Source organism: Falco punctatus (assembly GCF_963210335.1).
Source record: "Falco punctatus genome assembly, chromosome: 9".
In the NCBI taxonomy this organism is placed as follows: domain Eukaryota; kingdom Metazoa; phylum Chordata; class Aves; order Falconiformes; family Falconidae; genus Falco; species Falco punctatus.
This window is the reverse complement of record NC_137589.1, coordinates 53,237,825-53,262,359: the sequence shown is the minus strand read 5'-3', so window position 1 is coordinate 53,262,359 and position 24,535 is coordinate 53,237,825. Positions and strand designations below refer to the sequence as shown.

Sequence of the window (24,535 nt, the reverse complement as noted above, 5' to 3'; positions counted from 1 at the left end):
TCACCCCAAGTGCTGGGTCGTGTCCTGGGGGCACCCGCTTTTGCCCACCCCCCCATTTGAGGGGGAGCCCTGGGGGAGGCTTTGGGCGTAGGTACTCTCTCCGCCCCCCTGGTGCACCCAGCAGCAGGGGACCCCAGGGGGGTTGCAGGGTGCCCCCCTCCCCCGGCATGGGCTGCCCTTGGGGGGCCAAAGCGTTCGCTGAATGAGTAACGGAGGCCCCCTCCGGGCTCGGCCTGAGATTTGGGGCAAAAACCCAGCTTAATGGGGCTGGGGTGGGTCCCCAAGTCTGACAGTTGGGGACCGGGTGGGCTGGGGGGGGTCAGGCCACGCTGCTGGTGGAGCAGGGGGTGCTCTGGGTGCTGCCGATGCTGCGGTTGGTGCTGCTGCTCTCCGAGGCCGGCACCGTGCTGGAAACTGGCTGCAGTTTGGAGGTGGGACCTGGCTCGCGTCGCGGCGCCGGAGGGAGAAGCACCGAGGGGACCCGAGCTCGGGGCGGCCGGCGGTGGGCAGGATGCTGCTGCCGTGTCGGAGGACGGGCACGGGCTTGAGCTGCTGCTGCCAGCGCTCCGGCACTGCCGGAGGAGCAGGCTGGTGCTGGTGGCTGGCCTCGCACAGCAGCTGGTTCCCCAGAGCACTGGGGGCTGCAGCCCCGTATTGACACACTGGGGACGTGCCCCAGAGCTGACCCCTTTGCCCAGCACCTCACCCTCTGCATGCGCTACTGCTTCCCTCTGCTCCTCTAGGAGTTGTTGGCAAGGGGAGGTGTAGAGCACCGTGCTGTTCTCCTGCCTTGTACCCACCACTCTTGGGGTGCTCCTGGGACCCCGCAGAGTCCCTCAGCAGGAGCCTGACCCCTAGATTCCCCCCCTTCCCTGGGGGGAGATGCTCCATCCCCCGTGGTGGCTGCATTCAGCAGGCAAAGCAGGCAACGATGCTGTCCTGGGGACCCTGCTGCAGCCTGGGGAGGGGGAAGGAGGCTGCAAAGGGCTGGTGTGAGGGACTGTGCCCTCCAGGGCTTGCCCTCAGCAGCCTGGACCTGCCGCCGTTCCTCCCTTCCCAACTGCTATTGAGTCCAAAGGTTCCACGGATTAGCGGCAGGCGGGGAGCGGGAGCTGGCGCCGGGGGGTTGGGGTCACGCGGGGGTGTCCCGCCGTACCGGGCGTGGGAGGGCAGCGGCGGCCCCTTCCCGAGGCACCGGCCTGCGGGCTCCCGGGTGGGCGGGAGGGGTCCCGGCGCCGCCGCTCGCCGTGCCTTCTGCCGGGGGCGGCCGGTGCCCGAAGGTCGCCCTGCGAAGCGCCGTCCGCCGCGGCAGCCCCGGGAGCGCGGCCAGCAGCCGCGCCGCGTCCCGGGCGGGGCCTCGGGCATCCCGAGCCCGTGCGGCTGCCGGGCGCCGCGGGGGCGCCGGCGGTCCCGGGGCCGGGGGCGGTGCGGAAGCCCCGGAGCTGCCCCACGCTCACCAGGGCAGGATGCGCCACCGGTGCCGCTCTGCTGCCTGCGTGGGGTCCGGCTGCTCGGGGGGTCCCCGCACCGGGGCCACTGGCTTGTCCCACGCCAGGTCCCACTGCGGCAGGGCCAAGCGTGCGGGCCCGGGGGGCTCGGCGGCCCCCGGCAGCGGCCGTGCCGCGCAGCGGCTGTGCCAGATGCACCGTGCAGGTGCAGCTCCGCGGCTGCGGTTGCGGCCCCGGTTCGAGCCGGCGGGCAGGCATGCTGGCACTGGAGCGCCGCCCGCTCGCACCCATGGGTGGCCTTGTCCCGCCGGGCAGGGGTGGGTGCCGGGTGCTGGGCTGCCCTGTGCCCCCCCGCGGGGCCAAGGGGCAGCGGTGGAGGGGTGGCTCCCCTTGCCCAGAAGGAGCCCGTCCGCGCGGCGTCCCCCAAACAGGTGCTGGCACTGCCAGCGTGTCACCGCGGGGCCACGGCGGCAGCCAGCGGGCACGGCTGCAGGAGCCAAACCCGATGGGGTGGATCGGGCTGGGCTGGGCTGGCCCCTGGGGCTGTGGCGGTGGGCCCAGCCCCGAGGCTGTGGTGATGGGCGCCATCCTGACCGCCCCCAGGGATCTTTCCAGGACACCATCCGGACCCTCAACACCCTGCAGACCAATGCCAGCGACCTGGAGCAGGCGAAGCGGGAGCGCAGCGACCCCCAGGCCCAGCTGGAAGCCATGCAGGGCTTTTTGGAGCGGACCGGGATGAAGGTGAGGAGCGGGTCCCCCCATCACCCCCCCCACCCCACCCCACCCCCGTCCCAGCAGCGGTGCCGCCATGCTCGGTGCTGGCTGCCTCCTGGGGGTCTTCTCGGGTGGTTGACCTCTGGCAGGTCGAGGACCTGGATCGACTGAACGTCATCCATGTCACGGGGACGAAGGGCAAGGTGAGGCAGATGGGCAGTGCTGGGGGGCAAGGGGGGGCCTCCAGCCTCTCTGGCTCCGTTTGCCCCAGCACGGGGGGGTTAACGCTGCTGTCTCCCCAGGGCTCAGTGTGCGCCTTCGCTGAGTGCATCCTCCGCAACTACGGGCTGAAGACGGGCTTTTACAGGTGAGTGTGGGGGGTCAGGAGGGTTTGGGGGGGCTGGTGGCACTGTGCCCGACTGTGCCCCCCTCTCCTGCTCTGCCCCCCCAGCTCCCCTCACCTGGTGCAGGTGCGTGAGCGGATCCGCATCGATGGGCAGCCCATCAGCAAGGAGCAGTTCAGCAAGTACTTCTGGCTCGTTTACAGGCGCCTGGAGGAGACCAAGGTGGGGCTGGCGGGGGGTGCTCCCTCCCTCGAGGACGCCCCAGTGCTGGTTGGGGATGCCCAGCAGATGTTGACACCCAACCCCCCCTGGGTGCCAGCCCTAGAGGAGGGTGCCAGCCCTGAACGTGGGTGCCAGCCCTGTGGGTGAGGGTGCCATCTCTCGAGCAGGGTGCCAGCCTTAGAGGACGGCGCCAGCCCTGCAGACAAGGGAGCACCAGGCACATCTGGGGCTCAGCCGCTGCCCTCACGGCCCCGTGGGTGGGGTGACAGCCGGACGGCATGACTGGCAGCAGGAGCCCCCTGCCGCTGGCTGTTGCCTCATGCTGGGGGACCTTGGGGTGCCCTGGAGGCAGGAGTGTCTTCACGCAGGCCCAGGTGGCCTGGGCCTGGCAGGCTGCAGTGTCTGTGCTGTCCCCCATTCCCAGGCAGCACCTGGTGGCTGCCGTGGCCGGGATGCCAGCAGCCATCTCCGCTGCTGCTCTGGCCTTGGCCCCCCCGTGCCCCCCGCCTTGGGGACCCCCCACGCCAAGATGCTCGCGTTGCACCCTGACGCAGGCATCGCCGGGGGGACGGCAGCCCCCACCGGGCACGTCTGTGCCCCCCGGGCCCCGTGTCCTGCCCTGGCTGTGGGGTCCCCTCGCCACAGCCCCTGGGTGCAGGAGCCAGGGAGCAGAAAGGCTGTGGAAACCCTGGCGGGTTTCAGCACGCAGGAGACACGGTGCCACGGTGACGTGCTTTAGGGCCACCAGCACCAGGGGCGGTGGGTGCCCCGGGCGGTGCGGCGGGGGCGGGGCTGGCGGTGGGGCGGAGCTGGCGGGGGCGGGGCTGGCTGCGGGGCGGGGCTGGCGGGGGCGGAGCTGGCTGCGGGGCGGGGCTGGCGGGGGCGGGGCTGGCGGCGGGGCGGGGCTGGCGGGGGCGGGGCTGGCGGCGGCAAGCTCCGCCCGCCCAGGAGCCCCGAGGGAGCCGCGTTGCTGCGGAAGGGGCTGTGACGCGCGCGGGAGGGGCAGAACGCGGTGCTGTAGCGACGGCCGCGGCAGCCATGGCCAAGCGGTACGACATGGCGGAGTGTCCCTTCTGCGATGAGGTCTCTAAGTACGAGAAGCTCGCCAAGATCGGGCAGGGAACCTTCGGGTGAGTGCCCGGCCCGCCCCGCCGTCGGGCCTGCTGCTCGGGGCCGGCCCCCTGGGCCCCGCGGCCCGCCCGCCCCAGGCCCGGGCGCCGCCCGCTTGGGTCTCCCTTCCTCGGCCAGCGCTCCGGCCGCGGGGGCCGGCCTGGCCCCTCAGCCCTCCTTTCCCCGGCCCGGCGCCCCGCTCCGGCAGAGCAGAGTTCCCTCTGGAGACGGGCGGGGCGGGGTCCTGCACCTTTGCCCAAAACGTGCAGTTTCGGCCAAAATCCTTGGGGGGCTCCTGGGCTGGCTCGGCTCGGCCGCTGCTGAGGGCCTTTGGTCCGAACGGGATGTGGCTGGGTCGGATGGCGGGTCAGCACAGAGCGGTTGTCTCGTCTTTGTGTCTTGTTTGCTGGTGTTCCCGGTCAGGAGCACCTGGCTGCGTCCCTTCTGCCTTGCGCTGCTCAGTGGTTTCATTCTGGTTTTACAGGGAAGTTTTCAAAGCCAGACACCGGCAGACAGGCAAGAGAGTAGCACTGAAAAAAGTGTTGATGGAGAATGAGAAGGAGGGGGTAACTGCAGCAGCATGGCAGAGGAAGGGGGTAAGTGCCGGAACGTGGCTGGGCTGTGTTTGGGAAGGCCGGGGTGCGGGGTGCGGGGTGGCCCTTTGTCGTTGAAGGCTAATGTTTGGGACGGCATAGATGTGCTTTCACAGAGTAAATGTGTTTCACAATATTTGCAGCTCTAATACGCTGTATCCTGAACCTGTAAGGGTGTGGACAGGACCCCAGCCCTGTGGCCTTTTTCCTCTCCTGCTGATACTGTGATAACGTTGGGCCTTGTGGCTTTGCCAGGGCCTACGGCTTGTTGTCACCTTTCTGGCTGCAAAGGCAGCAGTGTGGTGCAGTCCCTGTGAGGTCACTGGGCTGCATGGGACAGCTGCTGGGAGGTGGCGCTGCCCACGCGTTCCTCCTCCCGTGCAAAAGCCTGTCATCCCCCGCCAGGCGCAGGGCTCCCCGCTGGCTGTTGTTTGTGGAGGAGCCGGGTAGTGTGTGAGGGGCACGTGCTCAGGGGTGTGCAAGAGATGGGAGAAGCTGGGGAGAGAGGTAACAGCTTAAACAGCGCAGGCAGTAGCTGGGGAGGCTGCTCTGCAGCTTGGGCCAGGCCGTACCGTGTGCCCTTACAAATGTGGAAGATGAGGAGAGGAGGGAGGGGTGCCTGCATGCCTGCCTCAGCACCACACAACCACTCTCCTGTGAAGGAACGTCCCTCCGCAGTGGTGCCCTGATGCTAAATAAATGTGCACAGTACCGGTGTGGGTGTTTTATTTTAAAGCTCTGATCGGCCTTCAGTGACCTGTGACAGTGCTGCTCAAGCAGGTCCCCTGCCGAGCTGCCACGGTCACGTGTCTCCTGTTCTCTAGGCAGGGGTGGCCTGGTCTCACGCACCCCTAATCCCCGTCCTTTCTTTCGCCTTTCCAGTTCCCCATCACAGCCTTGCGAGAGATTAAAATCCTCCAGCTGCTCAGACATGAGAACGTGGTGAACCTCATAGAAATCTGCAGGACCAAAGGTAGCTTGCGGGGCTCTCTCTCGGGCTGGCTGCCAGCTTTTTTTTCAGCCCTCCTTCTCTGCTGAGCGGGCTGGTGTTTTGTGCTGGGCGTGGGGTCCTCTAGCTGGGCATAGGCCTCTGTCCCCGCCTGTGATGCGAGGGGTGATGGTGCACTCCTCTTGGAAAACAGTTTCTTACAGAGTTCGGGGTTTGCTGCACCTTGGCTGGAAAAAGCTGTGGTCAGTGCTGCTGGGATATGGGTGTGCTGTGGCAATGAATGCTGCCCGTATTGGAAAAGTCCTGAGAGGCTTGAGATAAACCCACACTGGAGAGGCTTTGAAGCAGAGGGTTTTGAGCCCGGAGCTGTGCACAGCCAGTTCCCTCCTGTCAGGACCTCTAGCTGTCCCTCTCAGTTGGCTTGCGATGGTTTGTGGCAGCTCTGTGCTGATGATACAGCTCCAGCTGGAGACTTGCTTGGCTTTCTGTGGATGGCAGCGAGTGCTCGTGCTGTGAGAGCTGGGACTCCACTCGGGGTGGCCCTGAGCTGCTCTTCCACCTCCTCGCTTCTACCTCACGTGGTGTGCCCCTGCTGCGTGACTGGCACGCTCAGTGCGCTTGGCCTGGCTCCGTTTCCAGTCAAGTTGCTTTAAAGCACTTGGTAGCTTTTATACGTCATTCTCTTCTGTGGATTTGTATTGTAAAAAATACTTTTGAAAGTGACAGCTGATGTTCAAGCCTGCCATTCTCTATATTCAGTCGCTTCCGTGAAATAAAAATGAAAGTGGCAGGTATCTGGTGCTGGTGTGTTTTTAAAAGTTCACTGAACTGGTAGAAGTGTTTGGCCCGGGACCAGGAGCTTGAAGTTGCTCTAGTCCTCTACAGCACGTAGATTATAGTCCTCCGAACAGGTATGAGTAGAAACACTGACAAGTTAATTTTGAATTCACTGTGCGATTAAACAAGTTGTGATGGTTGCATGGCTGGTGTACCCAAGGTAACTATTTTTGTAGCCGTGTCGGTCGTTTGTGTTTTGTTTGAATTCCAGTTTTCACCCAGATCTACTTTGACCTCAGTTTCCAGTAAAGCAGAAATATTGCATGTGCTGTTCTCAAACTTTTAAGCGCCTCTCTTTTTAGGTGGGAAAGGTGTGGTAGGGGCCATATGTGTGTAAGGAATTGCAAAGCTGGTACAGCAGGCACCCTGCTGGCTGGCAGAGTGGTGCGTTTCTGTGAGGGCTGAGCTTGGCTGTCATTGTCCAGTAGGAGCTGCTGATCGATCGGCAAGTTTTGCCGATTACAGCTGATGAAAATCAGCTTTCTTTTTACAGTTTTGCATGTGTGCTCTAGGAACAAGGTTGAAATAGACTGCTTCATTTGAGGCTTCCTGTTAGTGACTTTAAATTGCAGTTGGAGTTGGAGTTTGAAATCGCTTTGATCCAGAGCAGCCCATTTTCACAGATGATGTTTGAGGCTGCAGAAACCCCCGCTTTCTAATACGATGTTAGACAGATTTTTCTCCGTTTCTGCATTTTTGCTGGGGCTGTCTTAGCGGGCGTCTCCGTTATCACTGACGCGATCGGTGGTAGTGCTTGGCTGGCAGCTAGTGGTATGTGCACCTACCAGCCGTGGCTTGCAGGGAGGAAACCCCACAGCCGTTACGCGCACAGAGCAATACAAAACGAAGCTTTCAAAGATTTTCGTGCCCTTGCCTTGCCTGTCTGATCACGTTCACGACTCTGATCCTCATCCTCTGTTCTTCTGTTGCTAGTTGTGGGTCTTGGGGCCTGCAGGCTGTTTCTGGTTCTGTGTGTGCCTGTGCCCTGAGGTTTTGTCTAGTGAGCGCTGTATGTATGAGCAGCAGGGTGGCCGGAGGCCAGGAGGAGCTGTGCTGGGGTTAAGGGTCCCTCCTTGCTTCTCCCATAGCCTCTCCATACAACCGCTGCAAGGGCAGCATCTACCTTGTGTTTGACTTCTGCGAGCATGACCTGGCTGGCCTTCTCAGCAATGCCCGTGTCAAGTTCACGCTCTCAGAGATCAAGAAAGTGATGCAGATGCTGTTGAACGGCCTTTACTACATCCACAGGAACAAGGTACCGGCCAGAGCTGTGCTGTGCTCTGAGGTCACCCTGCTTTCTGTGGCTTTCCAAGGAGTGGGTGTCTTAGCACAGGCTGGAGGGAAGTCCTTGCTTGTCCTCCACCTCTGGAGCTGCTGGCACCAAGGAGGTGCTGGCACCAGGCGCCCAGGGAGGGTACCTGAACGGCTGAACCTTTTGGCGTCTGTCCTTGTACAGATCTTGCATCGAGACCTGAAAGCTGCAAATGTCCTGATCACGCGGGACGGAGTGCTGAAGCTTGCAGACTTTGGGCTGGCTCGAGCTTTCAGCCTGGCTAAGAACAGCCAGCCAAACCGCTACACCAACCGGGTGGTGACTCTGTGGTACCGGCCGCCAGAGCTGCTCCTAGGTAGGAGGTGATGGGCTCTGCCGGCTTCTCTGTCCTTCTCATTCCCCTGGGTGACTAACGCGACATCTCTGTTTAGGGGAGCGGGACTATGGTCCCCCCATTGACCTCTGGGGTGCAGGGTGCATCATGGCAGAGATGTGGACCCGCAGCCCCATCATGCAAGGGAACACAGAGCAGCACCAGCTCACCCTCATCAGCCAGCTCTGCGGATCCATCACACCGGAGGTGAGGGCGTGAGCGTGAGCGAGCTGCAGAGAGCGGAGGGAGGCGAGAGGCGGTGGTGTGGGCAGGTTCTGGGATCGGCCGTTCCTGGGCCTCTTCCCATGCCCGCTGCTGGCAGGGAGGCTGGGGAAGCTCTGGCAAACTCTGCTTGCCTCCCGGCAGCCACGTGCACGGTGGGGCACTGCGCTTGCCTTGCTACTCTGTGTAGACTACAGCTGTCCCATCGCTCATGTTAACCTCCTGAGGAGAAAAGGGTGAACCTGCCTCCCAGACCCCCTTCGGCAGGGGTGGCTTGTGTCCTTGTATTTGAGCACAGAGACGATGCTGGCTGCTCCAGCTGTGAAAGAACAGAACATTGCACGTAGGAATCTGTTCTAGCCTGTGTTTGGGGGTTGTCTCACAGAGAAACACCCTTTGGATTTCTGCTTAAAGAAGGGTGGGTTTGGGGTTTTTTTGTTTGTTTTGTGTTGAGAGGTTTGCCTCTGGTGCTTTGAACTGGTCACCTTGAAAAGCCTCTTCAGTTCTGTCTTGTCACTCGTGGCATCGGCTCGGTTCTGGTGGGAGCATTTAGCTCTTTCTCAGCTCCTTATTTAATGGCGGCTTGTCCTGCCCTCTTGTGGGGGATTGAGCTGGGGGATCTCTTGGCCGGGGCTGTGATCTAGGGCTTGTGTTGTGCAGGCAGCTGCAGAGGCCTGATGCCTGTCCTGCATGCGTTATGTACGTACATTGAAGGGGTTTTCTCTTGTATGTAAATACCTGGTGTGGTCTCTCAGATCAGGGTTGAGGTAAGTGCTGGTGACTGCAGCAGGCTTTGCTTCCTAAGGATAAAAGGAGCCACAGACATCCTGGTTGTTACTTAGCAATCGGGTTTGTGGCTTTACCTTTCTGGATGCTGTAGCTGGCATGAGCCTCGCTCTCTTGTAGCTCTTTCGTGGGAGAACCAGAAATCCTGGAGCATCCTGCAAGCTGTTTCCATTGCAGCAGGCCTCCGTCCCGACTTGCCCACGTGTCTCCAGGCTTTAGCGTACCCTTTAGGGCCTCCTTCATGCTGTGGGAACAAGGTCTGCCAGTTTGGAGGTTATAAAATAGTATTGTTCTCCCTGCAGACCTCACCCGACTTTGCCTGAGGGTGTTCGCATCAAAAATGGCTTGTCCTCTCTGTAACTATTTCCTCCCAACCCTGCTTTCCTGCCCCTTCCCAGGCTTGGCCAAATGTGGGTAAATACGAGCTGTACCAGAAGCTGGATCTTCCCAAGGGTCAGAAGCGCAAGGTGAAGGATTGCCTGAAAGCCTACGTCGGAGACCCCTACGCACTCGACCTCATCGACAAGCTGCTGGTGCTGGATCCCGCCCAGCGGATCGACAGCGATGATGCCCTGAACCACGACTTCTTCTGGTCCGACCCCATGCCCTCGGACCTCAAAAACATGCTGTCCACCCTCAACCAGTCCATGTTCGAGTACCTGGCCCCACCGCACAGGAGGGGTGGGCACATGCCCCAGCAGCCGTTCCAGGGCAGGAACCCGGCCGCCACCAACCAGGCTGTATTCGACCGAGTGTTTTGAGTGGGGGCTTCCCCAGCGGGGTCCCAGCTGGGCTACTCCGCAGGCTGCATTCAGCGGGGATGTCCTGGCAAGGTCTTTCTGTCTGGGAAAGGACTTTCTTCAAGGCGAAGCGCCTGCTGGCTTTAACTCGGCTCTGAGATCTCGTGCGGCAGCTCAGCCACCACGGAGCTGCTACAGAAGGTGATACCTGCAAGCCTGCAGCTGTTTCCCTACAGCTTTGTTACAGAGCTCCCGCACCTGCCGGGCGCCGGTTCAGCACGTGGCCTCAACCGTGGCCTGAACCGGCCACGTTCAGTGGCTGCAGGTGAGGGGAGCCGTGAGGAGGAGCTGATGCTGTGCAGCCTGTCCACCCTGCTGTCCCTGGGTGTATCCCACCTCTGTGCCCCCCCCGAGGGTCTTGCAGCGCTGGGTGCAGGGGGGGCCATCAGATGACCCCCTGCCTGGACCAACCCCCCGTGACCCTGCCAGTGTGGGACTGGTCCTGGTGGCGATCCCATGGGTGGGTCCTGAGGGCTCCCCCAGTGCTGACCCCCCCTCCTCTCCCCACAGCCCTGCCACTTTGACTACGCTGTCTTCTGCCCCAACTTCACGGAGGTGCCCGTGGCCAGCAATGCAGGTGAGTGCCGGGGAGCTGGGGTCTTCCCTGGCCCCGCCCCTCATCCCCAACCCCTCCCTGGCTCCCCCTAATCCCTGGCCCCCATCCCCGTCTCTCCCAGACCAGCAAAACTTCAGCGTGACCCTGGAGAGCTCCCTGACCCGCTGCCTGGAGAACCAGCGGAGGTGGACCCGGCTACTGGAGGAAAAGGAGGGGCAGGACCCCTGGCTCCCAGCCCCCCTGCAGCCAGCCCCTGCCCGAGAACCCCTGCTCCTGGTCCCCCCAGCCGCGAGACCCCTCAATTCCCCAGCCCTCGTGTTCCCCTGCCTGGCCCAGGCACTGAGGGGTGGGTGGCACAGGGCCGGGACCCTTGGCTGGCAGCGCCCACCGCCATGGGGGCTCACCCCCACCCCGCCGCCAGCAGAGGGGCTGTGCTGCTGCGGGAGGCGGCCGCCATCCACGTCCTGGTCACCGGCAGCCTGCACTTGGTGGGGGGGGTCCTTCGGCTGCTGGACCCCGCGCTCTCCCAGTAACGGGGGTGCGCAGGGCTTTGCACCTCTTTTTACTTGAAGCGCCGGTTCTGCCCCAGATGGTGCTCGGAGGTGGCTGGGGGGGGCACGTGGGACCCCCAGACCCTTCCCGGCTCATCCCTTTTCACCCCAGTGCCTTTTGGCTGTGCCCCCCGCAGGGGGGACACTGGCCATGGGGGAGCTGCTCCCTGCCCCCAGCCCACGTTGGTGGGACTGGCTGGGGGGGCCCTGGCCTCTGGGGGGGCTGCCCCAGGCTGTGCCAGGGTCCAGGCGCCCAGGGGCGTAGATGGAGTTTTGAGGGGGCGGTAGATGGGAGCCTCAAGCCACAGCGAGGTGTGGACTAATTTAACACGGGGGAGATTTTTTATTATTATTATTATTAATAGTTTGTAACTTGGGTGGGGAGCTGGGAGTGTGTGTGGTTTCTGCCCATCACCCCGTGGGGAGCCAGCAGCCCCACACTGCCTCACCCCCCTTAATAAACATTTTGCTGCTCCTAGTGGTGCCCACTGCCTTCTTGGGGGGACCCAGGAGAGGTGCAGGGGGTCACCCCAAGTGCTGGGTCGTGTCCTGGGGGCACCCGCTTTTGCCCACCCCCCCATTTGAGGGGGAGCCCTGGGGGAGGCTTTGGGCGTAGGTACTCTCTCCGCCCCCCCGGTGCACCCAGCAGCAGGGGACCCCAGGGGGGTTGCAGGGTGCCCCCCTCCCCCGGCGTGGGCTGCCCTTGGGGGGCCAAAGCGTTCGCTGAATGAGTAACGGAGGCCCCCTCCGGGCTCGGCCTGAGATTTGGGGCAAAAACCCAGCTTAATGGGGCTGGGGTGGGTCCCCAAGTCTGACAGTTGGGGACCGGGTGGGCTGGGGGGGGTCAGGCCACGCTGCTGGTGGAGCAGGGGGTGCTCTGGGTGCTGCCGATGCTGCGGTTGGTGCTGCTGCTCTCCGAGGCCGGCACCGTGCTGGAAACTGGCTGCAGTTTGGAGGTGGGACCTGGCTCGCGTCGCGGCGCCGGAGGGAGAAGCACCGAGGGGACCCGAGCTCGGGGCGGCCGGCGGTGGGCAGGATGCTGCTGCCGTGTCGGAGGACGGGCACGGGCTTGAGCTGCTGCTGCCAGCGCTCCGGCACTGCCGGAGGAGCAGGCTGGTGCTGGTGGCTGGCCTCGCACAGCAGCTGGTTCCCCAGAGCACTGGGGGCTGCAGCCCCGTATTGACACACTGGGGACGTGCCCCAGAGCTGACCCCTTTGCCCAGCACCTCACCCTCTGCATGCGCTACTGCTTCCCTCTGCTCCTCTAGGAGTTGTTGGCAAGGGGAGGTGTAGAGCACCGTGCTGTTCTCCTGCCTTGTACCCACCACTCTTGGGGTGCTCCTGGGACCCCGCAGAGTCCCTCAGCAGGAGCCTGACCCCTAGATTCCCCCCCTTCCCTGGGGGGAGATGCTCCATCCCCCGTGGTGGCTGCATTCAGCAGGCAAAGCAGGCAACGATGCTGTCCTGGGGACCCTGCTGCAGCCTGGGGAGGGGGAAGGAGGCTGCAAAGGGCTGGTGTGAGGGACTGTGCCCTCCAGGGCTTGCCCTCAGCAGCCTGGACCTGCCGCCGTTCCTCCCTTCCCAACTGCTATTGAGTCCAAAGGTTCCACGGATTAGCGGCAGGCGGGGAGCGGGAGCTGGCGCCGGGGGGTTGGGGTCACGCGGGGGTGTCCCGCCGTACCGGGCGTGGGAGGGCAGCGGCGGCCCCTTCCCGAGGCACCGGCCTGCGGGCTCCCGGGTGGGCGGGAGGGGTCCCGGCGCCGCCGCTCGCCGTGCCTTCTGCCGGGGGCGGCCGGTGCCCGAAGGTCGCCCTGCGAAGCGCCGTCCGCCGCGGCAGCCCCGGGAGCGCGGCCAGCAGCCGCGCCGCGTCCCGGGCGGGGCCTCGGGCATCCCGAGCCCGTGCGGCTGCCGGGCGCCGCGGGGGCGCCGGCGGTCCCGGGGCCGGGGGCGGTGCGGAAGCCCCGGAGCTGCCCCACGCTCACCAGGGCAGGATGCGCCACCGGTGCCGCTCTGCTGCCTGCGTGGGGTCCGGCTGCTCGGGGGGTCCCCGCACCGGGGCCACTGGCTTGTCCCACGCCAGGTCCCACTGCGGCAGGGCCAAGCGTGCGGGCCCGGGGGGCTCGGTGGCCCCCGGCAGCGGCCGTGCCGCGCAGCGGCTGTGCCAGATGCACCGTGCAGGTGCAGCTCCGCGGCTGCGGTTGCGGCCCCGGTTCGAGCCGGCGGGCAGGCATGCTGGCACTGGAGCGCCGCCCGCTCGCACCCATGGGTGGCCTTGTCCCGCCGGGCAGGGGTGGGTGCCGGGTGCTGGGCTGCCCTGTGCCCCCCCGCGGGGCCAAGGGGCAGCGGTGGAGGGGTGGCTCCCCTTGCCCAGAAGGAGCCCGTCCGCGCGGCGTCCCCCAAACAGGTGCTGGCACTGCCAGCGTGTCACCGCGGGGCCACGGCGGCAGCCAGCGGGCACGGCTGCAGGAGCCAAACCCGATGGGGTGGATCGGGCTGGGCTGGGCTGGCCCCTGGGGCTGTGGCGGTGGGCCCAGCCCCGAGGCTGTGGTGATGGGCGCCATCCTGACCGCCCCCAGGGATCTTTCCAGGACACCATCCGGACCCTCAACACCCTGCAGACCAATGCCAGCGACCTGGAGCAGGCGAAGCGGGAGCGCAGCGACCCCCAGGCCCAGCTGGAAGCCATGCAGGGCTTTTTGGAGCGGACCGGGATGAAGGTGAGGAGCGGGTCCCCCCATCACCCCCCCCACCCCACCCCATCCCCCCCGTCCCAGCAGCGGTGCCACCATGCTCGGTGCTGGCTGCCTCCTGGGGGTCTTCTCGGGTGGTTGACCTCTGGCAGGTCGAGGACCTGGATCGACTGAACGTCATCCATGTCACGGGGACGAAGGGCAAGGTGAGGCAGATGGGCAGTGCTGGGGGGCAAGGGGGGGCCTCCAGCCTCTCTGGCTCCGTTTGCCCCAGCACGGGGGGGTTAACGCTGCTGTCTCCCCAGGGCTCAGTGTGCGCCTTCGCTGAGTGCATCCTCCGCAACTACGGGCTGAAGACGGGCTTTTACAGGTGAGTGTGGGGGGTCAGGAGGGTTTGGGGGGGCTGGTGGCACTGTGCCCGACTGTGCCCCCCTCTCCTGCTCTGCCCCCCCAGCTCCCCTCACCTGGTGCAGGTGCGTGAGCGGATCCGCATCGATGGGCAGCCCATCAGCAAGGAGCAGTTCAGCAAGTACTTCTGGCTCGTTTACAGGCGCCTGGAGGAGACCAAGGTGGGGCTGGCGGGGGGTGCTCCCTCCCTCGAGGACGCCCCAGTGCTGGTTGGGGATGCCCAGCAGATGTTGACACCCAACCCCCCCTGGGTGCCAGCCCTAGAGGAGGGTGCCAGCCCTGAACGTGGGTGCCAGCCCTGTGGGTGAGGGTGCCATCTCTCGAGCAGGGTGCCAGCCTTAGAGGACGGCGCCAGCCCTGCAGACAAGGGAGCACCAGGCACATCTGGGGCTCAGCCGCTGCCCTCACGGCCCCGTGGGTGGGGTGACAGCCGGACGGCATGACTGGCAGCAGGAGCCCCCTGCCGCTGGCTGTTGCCTCATGCTGGGGGACCTTGGGGTGCCCTGGAGGCAGGAGTGTCTTCACGCAGGCCCAGGTGGCCTGAGCCTGGCAGGCTGCAGTGTCTGTGCTGTCCCCCATTCCCAGGCAGCACCTGGTGGCTGCCGTGGCCGGGATGCCAGCAGCCATCTCCGCTGCTGCTCTGGCCTTGGCCCCCCCGTGCCCCCCGCCTTGGGGACCAGTTTCAGACACCCCCACGCCAAGATGCTCGCGTTGCACCCTGACGCAGGCATCGCCGGGGGGACGGCAGCCCCCACCGGGCACGTCTGTGCCCCCCGGGCCCCGTGTCCTGCCCTGGCTGTGGGGTCCCCTCGCCACAGCCCCTGGGTGCAGGAGCCAGGGAGCAGAAAGGCTGTGGAAACCCTGGCGGGTTTCAGCACGCAGGAGACACGGTGCCACGGTGACGTGCTTTAGGGCCACCAGCACCAGGGGCGGTGGGTGCCCCGGGCGGTGCGGCGGGGGCGGGGCTGGCGGTGGGGCGGAGCTGGCGGGGGCGGGGCTGGCTGCGGGGCGGGGCTGGCGGGGGCGGAGCTGGCTGCGGGGCGGGGCTGGCGGCGGGGCGGGGCTGGCGGGGGCGGGGCTGGCGGCGGGGCGGGGCTGGCGGGGGCGGGGCTGGCGGCGGGGCGGGGCTGGCGGGGGCGGGGCTGGCGGCGGCAAGCTCCGCCCGCCCAGGAGCCCCGAGGGAGCCGCGTTGCTGCGGAAGGGGCTGTGACGCGCGCGGGAGGGGCAGAACGCGGTGCTGTAGCGACGGCCGCGGCAGCCATGGCCAAGCGGTACGACATGGCGGAGTGTCCCTTCTGCGATGAGGTCTCTAAGTACGAGAAGCTCGCCAAGATCGGGCAGGGAACCTTCGGGTGAGTGCCCGGCCCGCCCCGCCGTCGGGCCTGCTGCTCGGGGCCGGCCCCCTGGGCCCCGCGGCCCGCCCGCCCCAGGCCCGGGCGCCGCCCGCTTGGGTCTCCCTTCCTCGGCCAGCGCTCCGGCCGCGGGGGCCGGCCTGGCCCCTCAGCCCTCCTTTCCCCGGCCCGGCGCCCCGCTCCGGCAGAGCAGAGTTCCCTCTGGAGACGGGCGGGGCGGGGTCCTGCACCTTTGCCCAAAACGTGCAGTTTCGGCCAAAATCCTTGGGGGGCTCCTGGGCTGGCTCGGCTCGGCCGCTGCTGAGGGCCTTTGGTCCGAACGGGATGTGGCTGGGTCGGATGGCGGCTCAGCACAGAGCGGTTGTCTCGTCTTTGTGTCTTGTTTGCTGGTGTTCCCGGTCAGGAGCACCTGGCTGCGTCCCTTCTGCCTTGCGCTGCTCAGTGGTTTCATTCTGGTTTTACAGGGAAGTTTTCAAAGCCAGACACCGGCAGACAGGCAAGAGAGTAGCACTGAAAAAAGTGTTGATGGAGAATGAGAAGGAGGGGGTAACTGCAGCAGCATGGCAGAGGAAGGGGGTAAGTGCCGGAACGTGGCTGGGCTGTGTTTGGGAAGGCCGGGGTGCGGGGTGCGGGGTGGCCCTTTGTCGTTGAAGGCTAATGTTTGGGACGGCATAGATGTGCTTTCACAGAGTAAATGTGTTTCACAATATTTGCAGCTCTAATACGCTGTATCCTGAACCTGTAAGGGTGTGGACAGGACCCCAGCCCTGTGGCCTTTTTCCTCTCCTGCTGATACTGTGATAACGTTGGGCCTTGTGGCTTTGCCAGGGCCTACGGCTTGTTGTCACCTTTCTGGCTGCAAAGGCAGCAGTGTGGTGCAGTCCCTGTGAGGTCACTGGGCTGCATGGGACAGCTGCTGGGAGGTGGCGCTGCCCACGCGTTCCTCCTCCCGTGCAAAAGCCTGTCATCCCCCGCCAGGCGCAGGGCTCCCCGCTGGCTGTTGTTTGTGGAGGAGCCGGGTAGTGTGTGAGGGGCACGTGCTCAGGGGTGTGCAAGAGATGGGAGAAGCTGGGGAGAGAGGTAACAGCTTAAACAGCGCAGGCAGTAGCTGGGGAGGCTGCTCTGCAGCTTGGGCCAGGCCGTACCGTGTGCCCTTACAAATGTGGAAGATGAGGAGAGGAGGGAGGGGTGCCTGCATGCCTGCCTCAGCACCACACAACCACTCTCCTGTGAAGGAACGTCCCTCCGCAGTGGTGCCCTGATGCTAAATAAATGTGCACAGTACCGGTGTGGGTGTTTTATTTTAAAGCTCTGATCGGCCTTCAGTGACCTGTGACAGTGCTGCTCAAGCAGGTCCCCTGCCGAGCTGCCACGGTCACGTGTCTCCTGTTCTCTAGGCAGGGGTGGCCTGGTCTCACGCACCCCTAATCCCCGTCCTTTCTTTCGCCTTTCCAGTTCCCCATCACAGCCTTGCGAGAGATTAAAATCCTCCAGCTGCTCAGACATGAGAACGTGGTGAACCTCATAGAAATCTGCAGGACCAAAGGTAGCTTGCGGGGCTCTCTCTCGGGCTGGCTGCCAGCTTTTTTTTCAGCCCTCCTTCTCTGCTGAGCGGGCTGGTGTTTTGTGCTGGGCGTGGGGTCCTCTAGCTGGGCATAGGCCTCTGTCCCCGCCTGTGATGCGAGGGGTGATGGTGCACTCCTCTTGGAAAACAGTTTCTTACAGAGTTCGGGGTTTGCTGCACCTTGGCTGGAAAAAGCTGTGGTCAGTGCTGCTGGGATATGGGTGTGCTGTGGCAATGAATGCTGCCCGTATTGGAAAAGTCCTGAGAGGCTTGAGATAAACCCACACTGGAGAGGCTTTGAAGCAGAGGGTTTTGAGCCCGGAGCTGTGCACAGCCAGTTCCCTCCTGTCAGGACCTCTAGCTGTCCCTCTCAGTTGGCTTGCGATGGTTTGTGGCAGCTCTGTGCTGATGATACAGCTCCAGCTGGAGACTTGCTTGGCTTTCTGTGGATGGCAGCGAGTGCTCGTGCTGTGAGAGCTGGGACTCCACTCGGGGTGGCCCTGAGCTGCTCTTCCACCTCCTCGCTTCTACCTCACGTGGTGTGCCCCTGCTGCGTGACTGGCACGCTCAGTGCGCTTGGCCTGGCTCCGTTTCCAGTCAAGTTGCTTTAAAGCACTTGGTAGCTTTTATACGTCATTCTCTTCTGTGGATTTGTATTGTAAAAAATACTTTTGAAAGTGACAGCTGATGTTCAAGCCTGCCATTCTCTATATTCAGTCGCTTCCGTGAAATAAAAATGAAAGTGGCAGGTATCTGGTGCTGGTGTGTTTTTAAAAGTTCACTGAACTGGTAGAAGTGTTTGGCCCGGGACCAGGAGCTTGAAGTTGCTCTAGTCCTCTACAGCACGTAGATTATAGTCCTCCGAACAGGTATGAGTAGAAACACTGACAAGTTAATTTTGAATTCACTGTGCGATTAAACAAGTTGTGATGGTTGCATGGCTGGTGTACCCAAGGTAACTATTTTTGTAGCCGTGTCGGTCGTTTGTGTTTTGTTTGAATTCCAGTTTTCACCCAGATCTACTTTGACCTCAGTTTCCAGTAAAGCAGAAATATTGCATGTGCTGTTCTCAAACTTTTAAGCGCCTCTCTTTTTAGGTGGGAAAGGTGTGGTAGGGGCCATATGTGTGTAAGGAATTGCAAAGCTGGTACAGCAGGCACCCTGCTGGCTGGCAGAGTGGTGCGTTTCTGTGAGGGCTGAGCTTGGCTGTCATTGTCCAGTAGGAGCTGCTGATCGATCGGCAAGTTTTGCCGATTACAGCTGATGAAAATCAGCTTTCTTTTTACAGTTTTGCATGTGTGCTCTAGGAACAAGGTTGAAATAGACTGCTTCATTTGAGGCTTCCTGTTAGTGACTTTAAATTGCAGTTGGAGTTGGAGTTTGAAATCGCTTTGATCCAGAGCAGCCCATTTTCACAGATGATGTTTGAGGCTGCAGAAACCCCCGCTTTCTAATACGATGTTAGACAGATTTTTCTCCGTTTCTGCATTTTTGCTGGGGCTGTCTTAGCGGGCGTCTCCGTTATCACTGACGCGATCGGTGGTAGTGCTTGGCTGGCAGCTAGTGGTATGTGCACCTACCAGCCGTGGCTTGCAGGGAGGAAACCCCACAGCCGTTACGCGCACAGAGCAATACAAAACGAAGCTTTCAAAGATTTTCGTGCCCTTGCCTTGCCTGTCTGATCACGTTCACGACTCTGATCCTCATCCTCTGTTCTTCTGTTGCTAGTTGTGGGTCTTGGGGCCTGCAGGCTGTTTCTGGTTCTGTGTGTGCCTGTGCCCTGAGGTTTTGTCTAGTGAGCGCTGTATGTATGAGCAGCAGGGTGGCCGGAGGCCAGGAGGAGCTGTGCTGGGGTTAAGGGTCCCTCCTTGCTTCTCCCATAGCCTCTCCATACAACCGCTGCAAGGGCAGCATCTACCTTGTGTTTGACTTCTGCGAGCATGACCTGGCTGGCCTTCTCAGCAATGCCCGTGTCAAGTTCACGCTCTCAGAGATCAAGAAAGTGATGCAGATGCTGTTGAACGGCCTTTACTACATCCACAGGAACAAGGTACCGGCCAGAGCTGTGCTGTGCTCTGAGGTCACCCTGCTTTCTGTGGCTTTCCAAGGAGTGGGTGTCTTAGCACAGGCTGGAGGGAAGTCCTTGCTTGTCCTCCACCTCTGGAGCTGCTGGCACCAAGGAGGTGCTGGCACCAGGCGCCCAGGGAGGGTACCTGAACGGCTGAACCTTTTGGCGTCTGTCCTTGTACAGATCTTGCATCGAGACCTGAAAGCTGCAAATGTCCTGATCACGCGGGACGGAGTGCTGAAGCTTGCAGACTTTGGGCTGGCTCGAGCTTTCAGCCTGGCTAAGAACAGCCAGCCAAACCGCTACACCAACCGGGTGGTGACTCTGTGGTACCGGCCGCCAGAGCTGCTCCTAGGTAGGAGGTGATGGGCTCTGCCGGCTTCTCTGTCCTTCTCATTCCCCTGGGTGACTAACGCGACATCTCTGTTTAGGGGAGCGGGACTATGGTCCCCCCATTGACCTCTGGGGTGCAGGGTGCATCATGGCAGAGATGTGGACCCGCAGCCCCATCATGCAAGGGAACACAGAGCAGCACCAGCTCACCCTCATCAGCCAGCTCTGCGGATCCATCACACCGGAGGTGAGGGCGTGAGCGTGAGCGAGCTGCAGAGAGCGGAGGGAGGCGAGAGGCGGTGGTGTGGGCAGGTTCTGGGATCGGCCGTTCCTGGGCCTCTTCCCATGCCCGCTGCTGGCAGGGAGGCTGGGGAAGCTCTGGCAAACTCTGCTTGCCTCCCGGCAGCCACGTGCACGGTGGGGCACTGCGCTTGCCTTGCTACTCTGTGTAGACTACAGCTGTCCCATCGCTCATGTTAACCTCCTGAGGAGAAAAGGGTGAACCTGCCTCCCAGACCCCCTTCGGCAGGGGTGGCTTGTGTCCTTGTATTTGAGCACAGAGACGATGCTGGCTGCTCCAGCTGTGAAAGAACAGAACATTGCACGTAGGAATCTGTTCTAGCCTGTGTTTGGGGGTTGTCTCACAGAGAAACACCCTTTGGATTTCTGCTTAAAGAAGGGTGGGTTTGGGGTTTTTTTGTTTGTTTTGTGTTGAGAGGTTTGCCTCTGGTGCTTTGAACTGGTCACCTTGAAAAGCCTCTTCAGTTCTGTCTTGTCACTCGTGGCATCGGCTCGGTTCTGGTGGGAGCATTTAGCTCTTTCTCAGCTCCTTATTTAATGGCGGCTTGTCCTGCCCTCTTGTGGGGGATTGAGCTGGGGGATCTCTTGGCCGGGGCTGTGATCTAGGGCTTGTGTTGTGCAGGCAGCTGCAGAGGCCTGATGCCTGTCCTGCATGCGTTATGTACGTACATTGAAGGGGTTTTCTCTTGTATGTAAATACCTGGTGTGGTCTCTCAGATCAGGGTTGAGGTAAGTGCTGGTGACTGCAGCAGGCTTTGCTTCCTAAGGATAAAAGGAGCCACAGACATCCTGGTTGTTACTTAGCAATCGGGTTTGTGGCTTTACCTTTCTGGATGCTGTAGCTGGCATGAGCCTCGCTCTCTTGTAGCTCTTTCGTGGGAGAACCAGAAATCCTGGAGCATCCTGCAAGCTGTTTCCATTGCAGCAGGCCTCCGTCCCGACTTGCCCACGTGTCTCCAGGCTTTAGCGTACCCTTTAGGGCCTCCTTCATGCTGTGGGAACAAGGTCTGCCAGTTTGGAGGTTATAAAATAGTATTGTTCTCCCTGCAGACCTCACCCGACTTTGCCTGAGGGTGTTCGCATCAAAAATGGCTTGTCCTCTCTGTAACTATTTCCTCCCAACCCTGCTTTCCTGCCCCTTCCCAGGCTTGGCCAAATGTGGGTAAATACGAGCTGTACCAGAAGCTGGATCTTCCCAAGGGTCAGAAGCGCAAGGTGAAGGATTGCCTGAAAGCCTACGTCGGAGACCCCTACGCACTCGACCTCATCGACAAGCTGCTGGTGCTGGATCCCGCCCAGCGGATCGACAGCGATGATGCCCTGAACCACGACTTCTTCTGGTCCGACCCCATGCCCTCGGACCTCAAAAACATGCTGTCCACCCTCAACCAGTCCATGTTCGAGTACCTGGCCCCACCGCACAGGAGGGGTGGGCACATGCCCCAGCAGCCGTTCCAGGGCAGGAACCCGGCCGCCACCAACCAGGCTGTATTCGACCGAGTGTTTTGAGTGGGGGCTTCCCCAGCGGGGTCCCAGCTGGGCTACTCCGCAGGCTGCATTCAGCGGGGATGTCCTGGCAAGGTCTTTCTGTCTGGGAAAGGACTTTCTTCAAGGCGAAGCGCCTGCTGGCTTTAACTCGGCTCTGAGATCTCGTGCGGCAGCTCAGCCACCACGGAGCTGCTACAGAAGGTGATACCTGCAAGCCTGCAGCTGTTTCCCTACAGCTTTGTTACAGAGCTCCCGCACCTGCCGGGCGCCGGTTCAGCACGTGGCCTCAACCGTGGCCTGAACCGGCCACGTTCAGTGGCTGCAGGTGAGGGGAGCCGTGAGGAGGAGCTGATGCTGTGCAGCCTGTCCACCCTGCTGTCCCTGGGTGTATCCCACCTCTGTGCCCCCCCCGAGGGTCTTGCAGCGCTGGGTGCAGGGGGGGCCATCAGATGACCCCCTGCCTGGACCAACCCCCCGTGACCCTGCCAGTGTGGGACTGGTCCTGGTGGCGATCCCATGGGTGGGTCCTGAGGGCTCCCCCAGTGCTGACCCCCCCTCCTCTCCCCACAGCCCTGCCACTTTGACTACGCTGTCTTCTGCCCCAACTTCACGGAGGTGCCCGTGGCCAGCAATGCAGGTGAGTGCCGGGGAGCTGGGGTCTTCCCTGGCCCCGCCCCTCATCCCCAACCCCTCCCTGGCTCCCCCTAATCCCTGGCCCCCATCCCCGTCTCTCCCAGACCAGCAAAACTTCAGCGTGACCCTGGAGAGCTCCCTGACCCGCTGCCTGGAGAACCAGCGGAGGTGGACCCGGCTACTGGAGGAAAAGGAGGGGCAGGACCCCTGGCTCCCAGCCCCCCTGCAGCCAGCCCCTGCCCGAGAACCCCTGCTCCTGGTCCCCCCAGCCGCGAGACCCCTCAATTCCCCAGCCCTCGTGTTCCCCTGCCTGGCCCAGGCACTGAGGGGTGGGTGGCACAGGGCCGGGACCCTTGGCTGGCAGCGCCCACCGCCATGGGGGCTCACCCCCACCCCGCCGCCAGCAGAGGGGCTGTGCTGCTGCGGGAGGCGGCCGCCATCCACGTCCTGGTCACCGGCAGCCTGCACTTGGTGGGGGGGGTCCTTCGGCTGCTGGACCCCGCGCTCTCCCAGTAACGGGGGTGCGCAGGGCTTTGCACCTCTTTTTACTTGAAGCGCCGGTTCTGCCCCAGATGGTGCTCGGAGGTGGCTGGGGGGGGCACGTGGGACCCCCAGACCCTTCCCGGCTCATCCCTTTTCACCCCAGTGCCTTTTGGCTGTGCCCCCCGCAGGGGGGACACTGGCCATGGGGGAGCTGCTCCCTGCCCCCAGCCCACGTTGGTGGGACTGGCTGGGGGGGCCCTGGCCTCTGGGGGGGCTGCCCCAGGCTGTGCCAGGGTCCAGGCGCCCAGGGGCGTAGATGGAGTTTTGAGGGGGCGGTAGATGGGAGCCTCAAGCCACAGCGAGGTGTGGACTAATTTAACATGGGGGAGATTTTTTATTATTATTATTATTAATAGTTTGTAACTTGGGTGGGGAGCTGGGAGTGTGTGTGGTTTCTGCCCATCACCCCGTGGGGAGCCAGCAGCCCCACACTGCCTCACCCCCCTTAATAAACATTTTGCTGCTCCTAGTGGTGCCCACTGCCTTCTTGGGGGGACCCAGGAGAGGTGCAGGGGGTCACCCCAAGTGCTGGGTCGTGTCCTGGGGGCACCCGCTTTTGCCCACCCCCCCATTTGAGGGGGAGCCCTGGGGGAGGCTTTGGGCGTAGGTACTCTCTCCGCCCCCCCGGTGCACCCAGCAGCAGGGGACCCCAGGGGGGTTGCAGGGTGCCCCCCTCCCCCGGCGTGGGCTGCCCTTGGGGGGCCAAAGCGTTCGCTGAATGAGTAACGGAGGCCCCCTCCGGGCTCGGCCTGAGATTTGGGGCAAAAACCCAGCTTAATGGGGCTGGGGTGGGTCCCCAAGTCTGACAGTTGGGGACCGGGTGGGCTGGGGGGGGTCAGGCCACGCTGCTGGTGGAGCAGGGGGTGCTCTGGGTGCTGCCGATGCTGCGGTTGGTGCTGCTGCTCTCCGAGGCCGGCACCGTGCTGGAAACTGGCTGCAGTTTGGAGGTGGGACCTGGCTCGCGTCGCGGCGCCGGAGGGAGAAGCACCGAGGGGACCCGAGCTCGGGGCGGCCGGCGGTGGGCAGGATGCTGCTGCCGTGTCGGAGGACGGGCACGGGCTTGAGCTGCTGCTGCCAGCGCTCCGGCACTGCCGGAGGAGCAGGCTGGTGCTGGTGGCTGGCCTCGCACAGCAGCTGGTTCCCCAGAGCACTGGGGGCTGCAGCCCCGTATTGACACACTGGGGACGTGCCCCAGAGCTGACCCCTTTGCCCAGCACCTCACCCTCTGCATGCGCTACTGCTTCCCTCTGCTCCTCTAGGAGTTGTTGGCAAGGGGAGGTGTAGAGCACCGTGCTGTTCTCCTGCCTTGTACCCACCACTCTTGGGGTGCTCCTGGGACCCCGCAGAGTCCCTCAGCAGGAGCCTGACCCCTAGATTCCCCCCCTTCCCTGGGGGGAGATGCTCCATCCCCCGTGGTGGCTGCATTCAGCAGGCAAAGCAGGCAACGATGCTGTCCTGGGGACCCTGCTGCAGCCTGGGGAGGGGGAAGGAGGCTGCAAAGGGCTGGTGTGAGGGACTGTGCCCTCCAGGGCTTGCCCTCAGCAGCCTGGACCTGCCGCCGTTCCTCCCTTCCCAACTGCTATTGAGTCCAAAGGTTCCACGGATTAGCGGCAGGCGGGGAGCGGGAGCTGGCGCCGGGGGGTTGGGGTCACGCGGGGGTGTCCCGCCGTACCGGGCGTGGGAGGGCAGCGGCGGCCCCTTCCCGAGGCACCGGCCTGCGGGCTCCCGGGTGGGCGGGAGGGGTCCCGGCGCCGCCGCTCGCCGTGCCTTCTGCCGGGAGCGGCCGGTGCCCGAAGGTCGCCCTGCGAAGCACCGTCCGCCGCGGCAGCCCCGGGAGCGCGGCCAGCAGCCGCGCCGCGTCCCGGGCGGGGCCTCGGGCATCCCGAGCCCGTGCGGCTGCCGGGCGCCGCGGGGGCGCCGGCGGTCCCGGGGCCGGGGGCGGTGCGGAAGCCCCGGAGCTGCCCCACGCTCACCAGGGCAGGATGCGCCACCGGTGCCGCTCTGCTGCCTGCGTGGGGTCCGGCTGCTCGGGGGGTCCCCGCACCGGGGCCACTGGCTTGTCCCACGCCAGGTCCCACTGCGGCAGGGCCAAGCGTGCGGGCCCGGGGGGCTCGGTGGCCCCCGGCAGCGGCCGTGCCGCGCAGCGGCTGTGCCAGATGCACCGTGCAGGTGCAGCTCCGCGGCTGCGGTTGCGGCCCCGGTTCGAGCCGGCGGGCAGGCATGCTGGCACTGGAGCGCCGCCCGCTCGCACCCATGGGTGGCCTTGTCCCGCCGGGCAGGGGTGGGTGCCGGGTGCTGGGCTGCCCTGTGCCCCCCCGCGGGGCCAAGGGGCAGCGGTGGAGGGGTGGCTCCCCTTGCCCAGAAGGAGCCCGTCC

The 24,535-nt window shown here is 63.6% G+C and overlaps 5 protein-coding genes across 10 annotated transcripts; all 5 read left to right on the top strand.

Annotated features, from left to right (window-relative positions):
* The first annotated feature begins 186 nt into the window (after positions 1-186).
* Positions 187-14,019, top strand: LOC308070116 (uncharacterized protein). 4 transcript variants are annotated; one of them, XM_080403535.1, is made up of 3 exons: positions 187-2,192; positions 2,468-2,532; positions 2,617-3,243. In XM_080403535.1, the coding sequence occupies exons 1-3, from the start codon at positions 1,467-1,469 to the stop codon at positions 2,876-2,878; spliced, it is 1,053 nt and encodes a 350-aa protein (XP_080259661.1). In that variant the 5' UTR covers positions 187-1,466; the 3' UTR covers positions 2,879-3,243. The 4 variants fall into 4 exon arrangements, 1 of the variants encoding a protein (XP_080259661.1); XR_013930631.1 differs by lacking the exon at positions 2,617-3,243 and adding an exon at positions 13,847-14,019 and having other exon boundaries at positions 187-2,538; XR_013930632.1 differs by having other exon boundaries at positions 2,468-3,243.
* LOC308070114 (cyclin-dependent kinase 9-like) lies at positions 3,602-10,251 on the top strand. Of its 3 annotated transcripts, none has more exons than XR_013930629.1 (8): positions 3,602-3,861; positions 4,326-4,437; positions 5,317-5,407; positions 7,309-7,475; positions 7,677-7,848; positions 7,925-8,073; positions 9,273-9,815; positions 10,185-10,251. XR_013930629.1 is itself a non-coding variant. In XM_080403533.1 (7 exons), exons 1-7 carry the CDS (start codon positions 3,770-3,772, stop codon positions 9,633-9,635), a joined length of 1,146 nt encoding a protein of 381 aa, XP_080259659.1. In that variant the 5' UTR covers positions 3,602-3,769; the 3' UTR covers positions 9,636-10,183. The 3 variants fall into 3 exon arrangements, 1 of the variants encoding a protein (XP_080259659.1); XR_013930630.1 differs by having other exon boundaries at positions 9,273-9,939; XM_080403533.1 differs by lacking the exon at positions 10,185-10,251 and having other exon boundaries at positions 9,273-10,183.
* LOC308069939 (folylpolyglutamate synthase, mitochondrial-like) lies at positions 10,179-11,259 on the top strand (the record flags this gene model as incomplete). The annotated part of the gene is given in 3 exon segments (XM_080403092.1): positions 10,179-10,251; positions 10,352-10,575; positions 10,578-11,259. Coding segments are annotated over 3 exon segments (483 nt in total), but the record flags the coding sequence as incomplete, so codon positions are not given.
* LOC308069938 (folylpolyglutamate synthase, mitochondrial-like) lies at positions 11,391-22,629 on the top strand. Its single transcript, XM_080403091.1, is given in 8 exon segments — positions 11,391-13,498; positions 13,624-13,677; positions 13,777-13,841; positions 13,926-14,183; positions 21,399-21,504; positions 21,555-21,621; positions 21,722-21,945; positions 21,948-22,629. Coding segments are annotated over 8 exon segments (1,686 nt in total). The 5' UTR covers positions 11,391-12,772; the 3' UTR covers positions 22,134-22,629.
* On the top strand, positions 15,075-21,235 carry LOC308070113 (cyclin-dependent kinase 9-like). Its single transcript, XM_080403532.1, has 7 exons — positions 15,075-15,231; positions 15,696-15,807; positions 16,687-16,777; positions 18,679-18,845; positions 19,047-19,218; positions 19,295-19,443; positions 20,643-21,235. The coding sequence occupies exons 1-7, from the start codon at positions 15,140-15,142 to the stop codon at positions 21,003-21,005; spliced, it is 1,146 nt and encodes a 381-aa protein (XP_080259658.1). The 5' UTR covers positions 15,075-15,139; the 3' UTR covers positions 21,006-21,235.
* Positions 22,630-24,535: the final 1,906 nt, after the last annotated feature.

What these genes read in the sequence shown, in the direction of transcription:
- LOC308070116 (XM_080403535.1), top strand. Translation starts at nt 1,467, where the DNA reads ATGCGCCACCGGTGCCGCTCTGCTGCCTGCGTGGGGTCCGGCTGCTCG. An exon ending in TGGAGCGGACCGGGATGAAG is followed by an intron (nt 2,193 to 2,467) that starts GTGAGGAGCGGG and finishes CTGTCTCCCCAG; the next exon opens with GGCTCAGTGTGCGCCTTCGC. An exon ending in CTGAAGACGGGCTTTTACAG is followed by an intron (nt 2,533 to 2,616) that starts GTGAGTGTGGGG and finishes CTGCCCCCCCAG; the next exon opens with CTCCCCTCACCTGGTGCAGG.
- LOC308070114 (XM_080403533.1), top strand. Translation starts at nt 3,770, where the DNA reads ATGGCCAAGCGGTACGACATGGCGGAGTGTCCCTTCTGCGATGAGGTC. An exon ending in ACTACATCCACAGGAACAAG is followed by an intron (nt 7,476 to 7,676) that starts GTACCGGCCAGA and finishes GTCCTTGTACAG; the next exon opens with ATCTTGCATCGAGACCTGAA. An exon ending in GCGGATCCATCACACCGGAG is followed by an intron (nt 8,074 to 9,272) that starts GTGAGGGCGTGA and finishes GCCCCTTCCCAG; the next exon opens with GCTTGGCCAAATGTGGGTAA.
- LOC308070113 (XM_080403532.1), top strand. Translation starts at nt 15,140, where the DNA reads ATGGCCAAGCGGTACGACATGGCGGAGTGTCCCTTCTGCGATGAGGTC. An exon ending in ACTACATCCACAGGAACAAG is followed by an intron (nt 18,846 to 19,046) that starts GTACCGGCCAGA and finishes GTCCTTGTACAG; the next exon opens with ATCTTGCATCGAGACCTGAA. An exon ending in GCGGATCCATCACACCGGAG is followed by an intron (nt 19,444 to 20,642) that starts GTGAGGGCGTGA and finishes GCCCCTTCCCAG; the next exon opens with GCTTGGCCAAATGTGGGTAA.